Source organism: Vanellus vanellus (assembly GCF_965231255.1).
Source record: "Vanellus vanellus genome assembly, chromosome: 24".
Lineage (NCBI taxonomy): Eukaryota > Metazoa > Chordata > Aves > Charadriiformes > Charadriidae > Vanellus > Vanellus vanellus.
Window position 1 is genome coordinate 2,209,176 of NC_138929.1, and position 12,744 is coordinate 2,221,919.

General features: G+C 44.5%; 1 protein-coding gene across 1 annotated transcript in view; it reads left to right on the top strand.

The window, feature by feature from the left end:
* Nucleotides 1–463: 463 nt before the first annotated feature.
* NPEPPS (aminopeptidase puromycin sensitive) overlaps nucleotides 464–12,744 on the top strand; it is a 39,471-nt gene continuing 27,190 nt past the window's right edge. The window contains exons 1-2 of the mRNA XM_082494795.1: nucleotides 464–663; nucleotides 9,539–9,623. Of these exons, the coding sequence (XP_082350921.1) occupies nucleotides 541–663; nucleotides 9,539–9,623 (208 nt within the window). The 5' untranslated portion in view covers nucleotides 464–540. The remainder of the gene's footprint in view (nucleotides 664–9,538; nucleotides 9,624–12,744) is intronic.

The window sequence follows — 12,744 nt, forward strand, 5'->3', positions numbered from 1 at the left end:
GTTCACCGTGCCAGGTACCGTCCCCCCCGTAGCGGCCGCACCGGGAGCCCCCGTGTAAAGCGCCGCACGGTACCACCCCACCCCCCGCCCCGCCCCGCCCCGCCGGGACGCACGCGCACTGCCCCGCGCCCCTTACGCAACGCGCCCGCGCCGCTCTACGTGCGCGGCCGCGTGGCGCCGCCGACCGCGCGCACGCGCTGTTCCTCCTCCTCCTCCTGCCTCTCCCCCCTCCACCCCCCCCCCCCCCCTGCCGGGAGCGCGCGCGCGCCCCCGCCCCTCCCTTCCCTCCTCCTCCTCCTCCTCCTCCTCCTCCTCCTCCTCCCGCCGCCGCTGCCGCTCGTCCGCTCTCTCGCTGTGTGTTGGTGCGGGGCCGCCGCGTCGCCGGCAGGAAGCCCCCCCTCCGGCTCCCGCACCCTTCCCCCCCCCCCTTCCCCTCCCGCCGCCGCTGCCGCCACCGCCTCCTCCTCCTCCTCCTCCTCCTCCTCCCCCGCCGCCCCGCCGCGGGGGGCGCAGCCCCGTACCCCCTGCCGCCGCCCCGCCATGCCGGAGAAGCGGCCCTTCGAGCGGCTGCCCGCCGACGTGTCCCCCCTCAACTACGGACTCTGCCTCAAGCCCGACCTCATCGACTTCACCTTCGAGGGCAAGCTGGAGGCCGCCGTGCAGGTAGGGCCCCGGTACCCCCCGCCCCTCCCTTCTCCTCTTTCCCCCCCCCCCACTCCCCGCGCCGCCGCCGGGCCCTGAGGGGACCCTTCCCTCAGCCCGCTCCTCCCGCCGCCACCGGGCCCGGCCCCCTCTTCCCTCCCTCAGCCGGGCCCTGAGGGAGCCCCGTCAGCCAGCGGGGGCCTGATCCCCCCCCCCCCCCGGCCTCTCCTCTCCGCTTATCCCCTTCCCCTCCTCTCCGCCGGGCCCTGAGCCCCCCCCCCCCCCCCCCCCCCCCCGCGGCCCGGCCCTCGCCGCGGTGGAGCCGGCCAGGCAGGTGCAGGGAGGCCGCTCGGAGCTGCCCCCCCCCCCCTCCACCCCCCCCCTCGCGGTCTCCGCCCTCCCCTTTCCATTCAGTTTATACATATATATGTATATATCTTCCCCCCCCAGCGGTCGGGTGTCTGGGAGGGGGAGAGGGCGGCCCGCGGGCCCCGCCCTGCCCCGCTCCGTCCCCCCCAGAGGAGCGGGAGCGGCCCGGGAAGGGCCCCGCGGCTCCCCCGGGGCTGGGGGGTGTGGGGAGGGATGGGGGGGGTGTGTGGGGGGTCCCGGCCCGCTGCCAGATGCCCCCCCCTATAGTGGGGTATGTAGGTTCGGCGGGGGGCGGTCGGAGCCACGGGTATCCCCCTCGCTGGTATCCCCGGCTCCCCCCCCCCCCAAATCCGTAGTGAGCACCCTGTTCCCGTTTCCAGCCCCCAGCGCGCTGCTTTCATCTCTCTCCAGCCATTCAGATGGCTCGGGATTTTGCTGGAAAGACAAAACTACCACATAGGCAATTAAACGAGAACTCCCCCGGTGTGGTACGGCAAGCTGGTAGGCCTCGGTGTCACGAAAAGCTTGGAAGTCAGCGAAGCGAAATGCTCGGGTAACAGTGGGAAGGGGCGCGCAAACTACAAACGCCGGGTCTGCCTGCCTCTTCTGGAAGGGAAAAAGCTTTACCCACCCCCCCGTGTTTCAAAGCCAGAATGTTTGATGAAAGCCCTGAAGTCTCATAGTCATTCTCGGGCTGCCGTGCCAAGGTTTCCTAAATTTGCTTTCATGTCTTTCCTTGTGCAATGATTTGAAATAGATGCGGAATTGTAAAGGCTCACCGGGCTTTTTCTTAAAAGGGGATGACTGTATCGAGAGCTCAGAAATATTCGAGGGAGATTTTAAATACTGATGCACGTACAGATTTAAACCTTGGTCTAAAGAGGTGGTTAAAAACCTTTTTTTAAAATGAGGTAACGTTGGGGTGATAAAGCTGCTGAATCTGAAGCACAGGTACGGAAGAGAGCGAGTGCCTCGCTGGGCAAGCGTCTGGTGCCAGTGGAAGCTGGGGAGGGCAAAAAGCTGTGGATGATAGTGAATCTTGTGACTTTGGGGACCTGGAGGGAAGATGGCCAGAGATGAGTAAGTTTGTGTCATGTGGAAGAAACGCTGAAAACGTAAATCGCCTTGCAGATTTTGTTCTAGCTCAAGTCCTCGCGGGGTCTCTGACAGCGCATCAGCCTGGGTGAAAATGCTGGCTTGAGAAATTCCCAATCTCTTCCGTCTTAATCCTAGCCACCTATTCCTGTCTTCGCACCCAAGTTGCTGCTCCTCAGTCCAGTTACAGCTGTGGGGCTGTGCTGTAAATGGGATCACTGGAATCATCCAGGTTAAAAATAACAGTCGGGGGGAGGGGAGTAGTGGCTTTTTAAGCCAGCGTCGCTACTGAGGAGGGAGTAGTATTGAACAGCAGCCTCAGAAACTTCGTTTAAATCCAGGAATAATGAGGATTTGGAGGCTTCTTGTGGATGTGGTAGTTGGTTTGTGTATTTTAGTCCCGTTGAGGTATTTTTATTATTGTTTGCTGTTCAGGGGATTGCTCAATGAATTCCTAGAGCGATGGATACCACCTGACAATGCAAAATCTTGGACTTTCCTACCAGCTGAGGGCATGTGTTAAGGAAGAACACTGATCTGGCAGGTTCAAGCTTGTACAAAATCTCTTGTTCACATCATGGTGGGCTGATCTGATATTCCCACTGTAGAGAGAAATAAAAAAAAAATACAGGACAAGTTTTTTTAAAACATATCTAAAGTATATATCTTTATTTTTAAATAACTTTCAACAACCATAGATCAAAGAATCATGAGGCCGCATCCCAGCTGCGTGCAAGCAAGTGCAGGAAGGTATATGGGGTGAGTGTTTGCACGCTTGTCTCGAGTTAGAAATCTGCAGTTTGCTGTGGCTGCCAGTGCCCAAAGCATGGTAAAGGCACATTCCATAAAATTAGAGGATAACTCTTCTGCACCTTAATGGAGAGAAGAACAACCAGCTCACCTACAGTGCGAGGTGGACAGGATACCTTTTGTACAAAGGAACAGCTGACTTAAGAATATTCTGACATTTCCTAGTCCTTTGTTATTGAGCTGGGATCGAATCTAGAAAATAAAAAAAAATATTTGTGTGCTTTTGGATCCAGTTGGCTCAATTAAGGACCTGTTGGCCATTGTAGTGAGGTGGAGTGGAGCTCATCACAGGCGTTCTGTTTTCAGCATACTCGAGACCTCTGGCATACATTGTACAGACATTGAGGTAAAAGTGATTTTGTGTTAAGATGCAAACTGAATTTTCCAGATTTTGGTAGGAAAATACTACACTGCCTCCTCTTGAGATCCAGGTATCATTGTTTATAACCAATGAAGAATAATTATTAGTCCCTCTGTTCCACTCCAAGATGATAATGGCTGGAGAAGCAATAATCCACATCAAGTACTTAATCCAGTGATGCTTTCTGACCTGCGGGATGCGTACTGAAACTTTGACACCGGAATCAATCATGATTAATCACAAAATGAGGAAACCTCTTCATTACTACATCAAAAGTGTTTATTTGCTTTGTTATTTTGCATCTTTACAGCAAACTGGAGTTACTGAAGACTGTGATAGTTAGTCAAGGCATTACAAGTAAACACTTGATCAGTCAGTTTGTGTTTCTCACTTAGAGCCATTAAATAGGATTTGGCAGCCCTCCGTGTAGAATTTTGGTAAGTCTTTTGACTTGAGCAGCAAGCCCTAAAGAAATGTTAAATAACCTTCCAGTCTTGGCTTTGGGGCAGTACGCTTGCGTTGGCTTTTGCACTTACAAATAAGTTAACAAAACACAATAATAAATGTTACACTTATATGGCTCCTTCAAATAAGCTTCAGAGGATAAGGCCCTTTGTGGTTCAAAAGATAAGGCTGTTGCTTCAGTGTCAGCAGTGACCAGGTTGATTTCAAAGCCTTGAAAAGAAATGATGCGTGTTTGTAGTTTATTGTGGCGCTTCTAGTTTTCAGGTTAGGGAGTTGGCCCTCTGTCTAGTATTTGTTGTTCCTTGATAAAGGGATGATACTGAAATCTGTGTCTTGATAAAGTTTAATTTCATAGCCTTTAGAAGCTGAGCTTGTTAAGCATCTGGTAACCTAAATATTACATTTTTTTCTGGTTACTTGATATTTTTAAATAGTATAATTTGTGGTCATATGAATATTTTGGAAGTTTGTAGAATTGTGTAACATTTATATAAAACTGACAGTATGTAATTGCCATTGATCACAATTAAAAACCCCAAAATCCTTAAGGGTTCCTCATGAAATAGTTCCTTTATCACAGCTAGGACAAAATGCGATTGTGGGTCAGTAGCAGATCTGGAGCTGAAATAGTCGCCTGCTCACAGTCCTGCAATGGGTCTGTTGGTTATGTTGTCTTTTAGCATTTTAAACTGTTCATTTGTTGGGCGTGTGGGGATGTTTCTGAATGAGCACAATTAAGATTTTTATTTTTTTTTTTGTGAAAGTAGTTCATCTATTTTATTCATCTGTTAGGCTAAGATTTAATTATTGTAACCCTGATTCGCAAGGTCTAGTTATCAGTGCGGTGCACTCATATTACTCAGTGTCTAGGTCAACTTTTTTCCATTCTGCTTTTGACTCCTGGGAGGCCTAACCGAGGGCTGGAACAAAGAGGGGATGTGCAGCCGTTCTGTTCTTCAGCATCGTGCTGAAATGGCAAACATGAGTAACTAGCAACAGAAACAAACATCTGGCTCCCGAAGTTCAACGGTTGTTTTAAGCTTCTAAATGGAAGTTCTTAACGCCGTCACGGCTCCAAACCATCACCTGTCCGGCACAGGGTATAGTGGTGCAGAGCTTCAGAGATGTGCACGGTTGTCTTCTAACTTCCTGGTATTTACCTCTATGTAAACTGCCGCCTTTGGAGAGTGTTGTGTGGTGATTCATTTCTTTCGTTGGGAGCTACAGTGAGGTGTTTCTTGGCTGCAAAGCAGCCTCTCTCTACTTTAAAGAATTTACAACCTGACGTAGATGGCTCTTTTAAATATCTTTCCCAGTCCCTTTAATATGTCTTAAGGATACTCTGTTATATTTAGCAATGTTTAACCTGTATCTGTTGCTTTTTATAGGTTAATTATGCAGTATCTGCTAGACTAACGAATGTGTAGTCTTCTGATCCTGCTGCATGCCAGTTAAAGATTAATTGTGACGCTCTTTTATGTAAACCTTGAAAAATTAAGCTTAATGGGTGTAGTATTTGTGGTCAGTGTCTTTGGAGGGGAAAGTTGTCTAGTATAAATGTATGGTCATGTTATCCAGAATTGAAACTTACATTTCCAGCACATGAAAATCTGAATTTGAGTGTTAAAGGTACTGTGCTGAGTCTTCAAGTCTGGTGCTTCAAAGTCAGGACCTTGGGGCTCTGCGGACACTTATGCCACCAGCTTCAAAAATAGGAATGCCTTTGCTCTTCTCCCCTGCAGAAAGGCCTCTTTCAGTTCTGTAATTCATAAGGCTGATTGCATTGATCATGGTTACAAAGGGATTTACTTGTCTGTGTGGATTTGACAATTCTGAAGTCTGTGTGACTGCTACAGATGAATGTAGTTGGATGCTCTTTGGAATGAAGTGAATTTTTCCAGTGGGCCAATTAGTTGTGGCATTGGCAATTTTACTGCTTGGCTACCATAATTTGCTCGAGATGCAGATGAATAAAACTCTTTATTCCTTTTCTCATTGAAGTTTGAAATTCTTAACAAGATACAACCTAGAACAGAACGGAGGTTGTCTATTTTTAGAGAGTAAAATGCTAAAAACATACATGCTTGTTACAATGCTACATTTAGAAAAGGAATCTGAAGCCGAGTGACAAGATTTTAATTATCTAGTCTTATAAATGGCTCTAGAGAATTAGTTTTGACTCCAGAAGATGTCTTCTGGTGCACCTCATCCTGTATTTCGGGTGGGCTGGCATTCTACTGAAGCCATTCAAATTCTTGTTTCTCTTGTCCTAAAAAGGTTTTGGTTTTTCCATCAAGTCCTTTCCTGCTCTGGTAACTGGTGAAAATCAAAAGCTCTACAGCATCTTTGAGTCCTATTTCACAGACCCAAATAATTAGCCTTTTTATCTCTTCTTCTGTCAAATGATGTTACCTTGCAAAACTTTTTGGGGGAATTTAAGCTGTTATCTCCTATTGGGTGAGATTTTCCTTCCCAGAAACAAGAGCTGAGCACGAACGTGGATGTGCAGGGCGTTGGGAAGTGTGTGTCATCTTAGTCTAACGACAGGTTACTGACACAGTTAAAACATCTTAAAGGTCTGTGGTTTTATTGCAGGGCAGACCTGCTTGAGGTATTTATGTCTGGCTAATCTCAATCGGTATTTGAATTGTGATTAATGTTACTAGAGCTTCATCAAAAGCAGCAGGTTTAAAGTTTTGAAACGTTCCTTCATTCCAGATATTGGTCTTAGTTCATCTGCTGCTTTTAAGCATGTCAGCCTTACGGCAAAGCTACTTTCATGTTGGGCATTTGTAGCTTGCTCTTTTCTTGATTAGCCTCCTCTTGTTGAAGAGTAAATTTATTATATTGGAGAGCAAGGTGAAGCAGGGTGACAGTTCACATATATGCAGCTTTGTAATTGGTTATACCTTATGCAGTGAAATGCTTTTTCGCCTTTTAATATGATTGCATTCATGAAAAGCACTGCATGAGCAGAATATCTGTCTTCCAAAACACAGTATTAGCAGAAATATAAAAGCAGTTTCAAGATGTCGCTTACAGCAAAACAGATTTGTTCATCTTCGTGATATACGTGGTGTCTGTAAGCATTAGGCTAGAGGTTCTTGTGAGATAAAATGGTCATTAGTTAAGTATGCTGGGCGGTTTATAGTTTTGGTTTTGTTCTTACAGGTGTGTCTGTACTTCATTATTTTTCGTGGATCAGAGGGAGGAGGCTCTCATGCTGGAGCCTGTGTGTCAACATGAAAACTTTTTTTTTCCCCCACTGAATTAAATTATGAGAGCCTCAGAAGTGTGCTGTACGGTACACTGTCAACATTGACATCTGCACGCTGACTTTTGCCCTTTCTTTTTGGGGAGTTGGAGGGTAAACATTTTTTAGGCTACTGGTTCACTCAGTCCCTTTAAATGTTTTCTAGTGTGTTGCACTCTCTTGTAAAACTACTTTGATATTTGTAGGAGGTAAGAAAAAAAAATCTAAAAATAGGTAATTGCCTTTCTAAGGAGCCTCTGGAGTTGTCTCCGCTTAAACCTAAACTTTCTTATTTTGCAGGCACAGTGCTACACTGAAAATTCTTCTGTCCTCAGAAATTGTTTTTTAGAGATGAAGCCTATTGTTAAAGCCAGTATTGTCTGCAATTTGGACAGTTCTTTATGCATCTTGAATTCTTAATCCGGAGAGATTTGGATTTCTAGACTGAATAAAGGTCTCTGCTAGACACTTATAAAAAGCTGTTCTCATTCTGATTTTTCTGTGTTATAGAAGACCTTGAAAAACCTCAGACCCTGATATTGTGATGAAAATTGTTGGGCTTGGATCTTAGGTTTTGGGAAGCGTTGTAATCCTTTAGTTTCAGGCACACCAAATTGGGGGGGGGGGGGGGGAAATATTTCAGATTGTAAATATTTTCTAGAAGCATCAAATCTAACCTGTGTCACTTGTTACATTTGCTAGTTTTATGCTTTGCAAGCATGTTGTCTTTAGAAACAGGTTAAGTTTCTTAGCTAATGTTGTTTTGGTTTTGTTACCATGAAGAGGCAACATGGTGAAAACAACACAGCTCTTCTGCGCTGTTCTTGGGACACACTACTGCAGGGTGACTGACAAGCAGGATTTGGAAAGATCCACTAATAGTCAGGTTGTCAAAAAGTATAAGCCCTTACGTAATATTTATTACACAAACAATTCTGTTAATAGGAAGAAGCCATGGACGTTTGCTTTGTGAAGTTGGTGACTGAGGTCAGAAAGAAACTTCTGAGTTCGGTTTGTCTTGTGTTAACTGTCCACTGTGGGGGTTGGCTTTCCCTGGAGAATTTGGCATTAGCCCTTCGGTTCACAGATTATTAGACTAGATGGACTGCTCTTATGATGTGGGTACGCCTATTAAGTTAAGCATTTATATTTCTTAAGCCTGTCTTATCGCTGACTAGGCTTGAATTTGGTTTTTGTGTACACAATGACTAAGGAACCATTCCTTCAGGGAGCCTAGGTAGAACAGTTGAAGGCTGAATATCAGCTTCCGTTTACTCATCGTGCGTAGATAGCAGCTCCTTTATGGCAGAGTGATAAGTGTCTGCTTCAGCTATGACACTTCACGGCTTATTATTTTGGCTTTGCTTGTAATAAATGCATTTGCGTTCGGATGCTCGCACGGTGAGCTGGCGTGCACGTGCAGGGCGCTGTGCTGATTTTGCTACGGGGGCGAAGGAGCTCTTGGTTCACGGGGACCAGTTTCCGTCACAAAGAGGTCCAGTTGGGTTCTGCCGTGTGTTCAGACATGGATAGCTAGAGTGACGGGTACAGGTCTTAATAATGCATTTTAAGGTTATAATAGTGAAAAACCAAGAAAGGGATAGAAGTTCCTTATGCTTTAAGGAACTTACTCTCTGGGGCAGGAAGCAGTTCCTTTGTGCACATGTTAAACTCCAGTTGGCTGTTACAGAAATTTTTGCTCCTTTATTTAAAGAACTAACGTTGTCTACTGCTAGAAATTGTATCCTGGACTAGCAGGACTACCAGCTCGATCCCGTGTGATGATTCTAGTGGTTTCAGCCATAAGTTTCTAAATAATTCTGAGTTTAATTCCCAAATATTTTACCCCTTTGTAATTAATTGATATTTAATTTGAATTCCTCTGTATTCAGGCTCTTGCATCCAAATAGAAAGCTGGCACAGTGAGACAGTTTATTACTACGCTGGGAGCTGGCCACTTGTTAAATAAAGCAAAGTGTGTGTAGCCAAGAGCTGGCAGAAGGAAAGCTTTCAGGAAAATGTAAAGGCGAATTTCTTGGCAGATGTTTTTAACCTAAGACATTCTTATAGTGTCGACAGTTTAGAACACAGTACCGTAGGTTGTATTTCTGATCATCGCTGAAAGATGTTTGTGTTCAAAGGCTTTTACTATAGTGTCCTGTAGGTCATCTCTAAAAGGAAGCTTACAGGCTCTCTATCTATTTTTATTGGTCTTGGTTTCCCGGGCACGTACAAGGGCCCTATTGTCAAGCTTTCATACCAATTTTTAACAGGCAGTCCATTCCCTTAAATAATTTACAATGTTGATAAGTAGGCCTAGATGGCTTGAACGTGATTCAAGTACGCGTGTTCCAGAACAAATGAGAGCAGTCACTGAAATATCTTTTTTTCTTTTTTACCACTCTTAAGCGCTAAATTCTGTTTCAAGCACTTGATGATGGAGGGTTTTTTAGATTAAAGGGAGGTGGAAATGCCTACTTAAGGGAGCTCAAGGGAGCAGGGAACACCATTTCTTCCTGATGCTCATAAAATTTCTCTTCCAGGTGAAACAGGCAACCAACCAAATTGTGATGAACTGTGCTGACATTGACATTATTACAGCTTCTTATGCACCAGAAGGAGACGAAGGTAGGATTGCTTTTTTTTTTTTTTTTCCCTGGAGTTTTTACGTGTTAATCCATTTCGTTTCTGATGTGAGATGCTGCTGCCAACAGTTAACAACTTTGCAAAATTGCGTAATAGTTTGATAAGCTAACTTAGTACTAGAAGCACAAAATTAATTATGTAACCTTTATTCTCTTCTCATCGCTACTGTTTGCATGTTTAAAAAAGTTACCTCAAGCTTCCATGAAATCTACGGTCTACTCCGTCATGCCTGAGTGTCGTAGGCAAAAGGATATTTGACTGTTTTTACATTTTTATTTATCTTTATACCAGATAGTTTTGTAAGAACATGATCTGTACCTATGGACTTCGCAATATTGACAAAATCTGTGACAAGGGCTTAGATAAGGAATGCATCGATAATGGCATGCAGTAGGAAATACTCATTGGGAAGGATTTGGAAAAGTACAGAAGACGCTTAATTGATATTTAGCGGGGTGTTCTGAGTATGGGGCAACATGGAAAAAGGTGATTGTGTGGAGGAGACAATGGTTGGGATCCACTTCAGTGAAAGGCTGGAAGTTACTGGAGAAATGGAAGCAGGAGTGCCTGTTTGTAAGACACAGTTACAGCAGTTGACATCTTCCCCAATTATATTTCAAGGAGATTTAACAGACACAAAAAGTTTTAGCAATTGAAGCATGAAATGATCGATGCGTGGAAAATAAGCTTCTTGAAACAGAGCGATGATCTAACAGTGTGCAAAGCCTGTCTGGTTTTCTTATGGAGCCTTTGCTGTTACACACAGTAGCTACTTGGGCCACCGTGTGCAACTGTTTCTTAAGTCCTTCAGACAACAAAAGGCTCTGCGGAGCTTCCCTTTCTATAAGGAAAATGCCACAATGATGTCACGAAGCACTTTGTTAAAACCATGATTGTGAATTAAAGGAACGATCTTGATGATGGACAGGAGAAAGGTGTTCCTTTGATTAGGTTTAAAACTTCTCTAGTATGCTTATGCAACAGCTGAAGGAAGTTGAAGGGAAAGGCTGCGTTTGTCCAAACACTCAAGGAAGAAAAGAAATCTTAATTTTCTGGACTGAATTTTGATAGGGACAATTTCAGTTCTTGTAGTGATGTTACCCGATGGCCAATAGATTTGGATGTGGCAAGTGGAACGTCTGCAATGAGTCTGTGTATTTAAATTGCTTTGACTTTTTTTTTTTTTTTTAACATAGTATTAAAGAAACCAGAGGGCTTCTTAAGAGCAGTTGAGAGCAGCCAAGTGGTGCTTAGGTGGATGGGGAGCTCCGTCCTAAGGAAGCAGTGTTCGGTGGGTGTGTTGTGGAAAAGTAGAGCTCACTGCAGGAAGTGCAGTCACAGCGAGAGAGGGCGGCAGAGAAGAGTATTACCAAAGAGCTTGGAGTCTGGCCACCGAGTTTTGATAGTGAAAGAATAGAGTGCTGTTTCCTACGTGCTTGATTCGGGCTCCCCGGTTGTACCCTGGCGCTCCATTCCGGCGTGCCTTTCACATGCTGCCCTTAGCGATCTTCAGTTGATTGGATGCACTGTGTTGCTAAGCACTCCTGGAGTCATTTCTTATTCTGAGTAATGAGGCGATAACAAGAGTGGTAGTAATAGCAGAGCGTGTGTGGAGTCTGTTCCACCTACCACCGTGCCATAGGCCCAAACCACCTATTAATTTTTTATTTTGTCATTGAGAAAAATGAAAATAAATAGAAAAGGTACCTAGGAATAAAGTCTCTTTGCATTCAAATCAGGAACAATACATAAATTAGAGAGGATCTCTATTTTAAAGTATTATCTTGTTTTCAGAGCTGATTTCCCTCTCATAGAAGTCTGTTTTTCTAGTCTTTAACAGTGATATACTCTCCTTGTAACTTCAGAGTATTAATAGTAGAACTTAATGGAGTAAACCCAAGTAAACTAGAAGTGAATTTCTGTGGCTTAAATTCCTTCATTCTGATTTTTCAGATGGCCTTGAACGTGGTGCTCTGGACACGCAGGAACATGAGTACAGTGCTCTGATTATAGTGTAGGCACTCACCTCTCAAACGTTGCATCATAAATACTTGAGGTGAAGCTTTGTTGAAGGTTTACTGTAATTATACTCGGGCTTCATGGGGTTAAAACATATCTTTCAGTTTGGGAAACTGCCAACTAGTATAATGGCTTTGGAAGTAAAATTGCATGAAATTGGCAGACTATTTGCTGGCACCTGTTGATACAGATCAAGTCAGTCTTACTAATGCTTCTATTGTGCACAGCTTTTGGATGGTAATTGTATAACTGGTCTCAAAACCGGAGTACAAAATTTAGTCCAATGAACCAACAGAAATATCAGCCAGATCATTTGGATTTAGTTACTTAGGTGAGCCTTGTACGCATTGCCTATACAGTATGTTTGAAAACGAGCAAGAAGTTAGTGACATTTTCTCCTTTAAAGGCTTTAGTGAAGGATCGTTACCTCTTTTAGTTCTGTACCTCAGTGGGGAAGAATTTGTCTCACACTTGTCTCTAAATGTGAGACAAAAGATAATCGGTCACTTATCTTCTTTCAAGTGTGGTTCTGTTCCGAAAAGTAACTGTGTGAAAAAGAGCTTCTTGTTCAACAGATACCTTTCCCCCGTGTATGGAGGTGATCTGTTGACTTTTGTGCAGAATTGTTTATTCTTTTCTTAATAAATCTTGTTAGTCTTTAGTGCCTACTGCACTGTGGCTTGTACAACAACAGAATTCTTAGCTAGAACTGTGGGCCGTGTTTTCCCTCTCCTCCTGTTCACTCTTCTGGAGACGGATACAGCAGAGGGTAGAACTCGGTCTTTGGAATTTTAATGCCTATTTGCAGGGAAATCAGATTATTGTCCAGTATTTAACAGGAACCTGAGGGAGGATCTCTGAAGCTTCATAGTCAAAGTAAAACATTTTGCTGTGTAATCCACAATTGAGTGATAGTGAATAATAAACCAGGAGAGATTGATTACTCAGTACTTTGGAGTAGAAAAATACTCTGTTTAGCCATAAAACTAGTGTAGTGATTGTAACTGGAGGTTGTGGATTTGCTGTTTGTGCCAGGGACGTTGTAATGGAACAAAGCTACTCAAAAGACAGAGTTTTCCGTTGC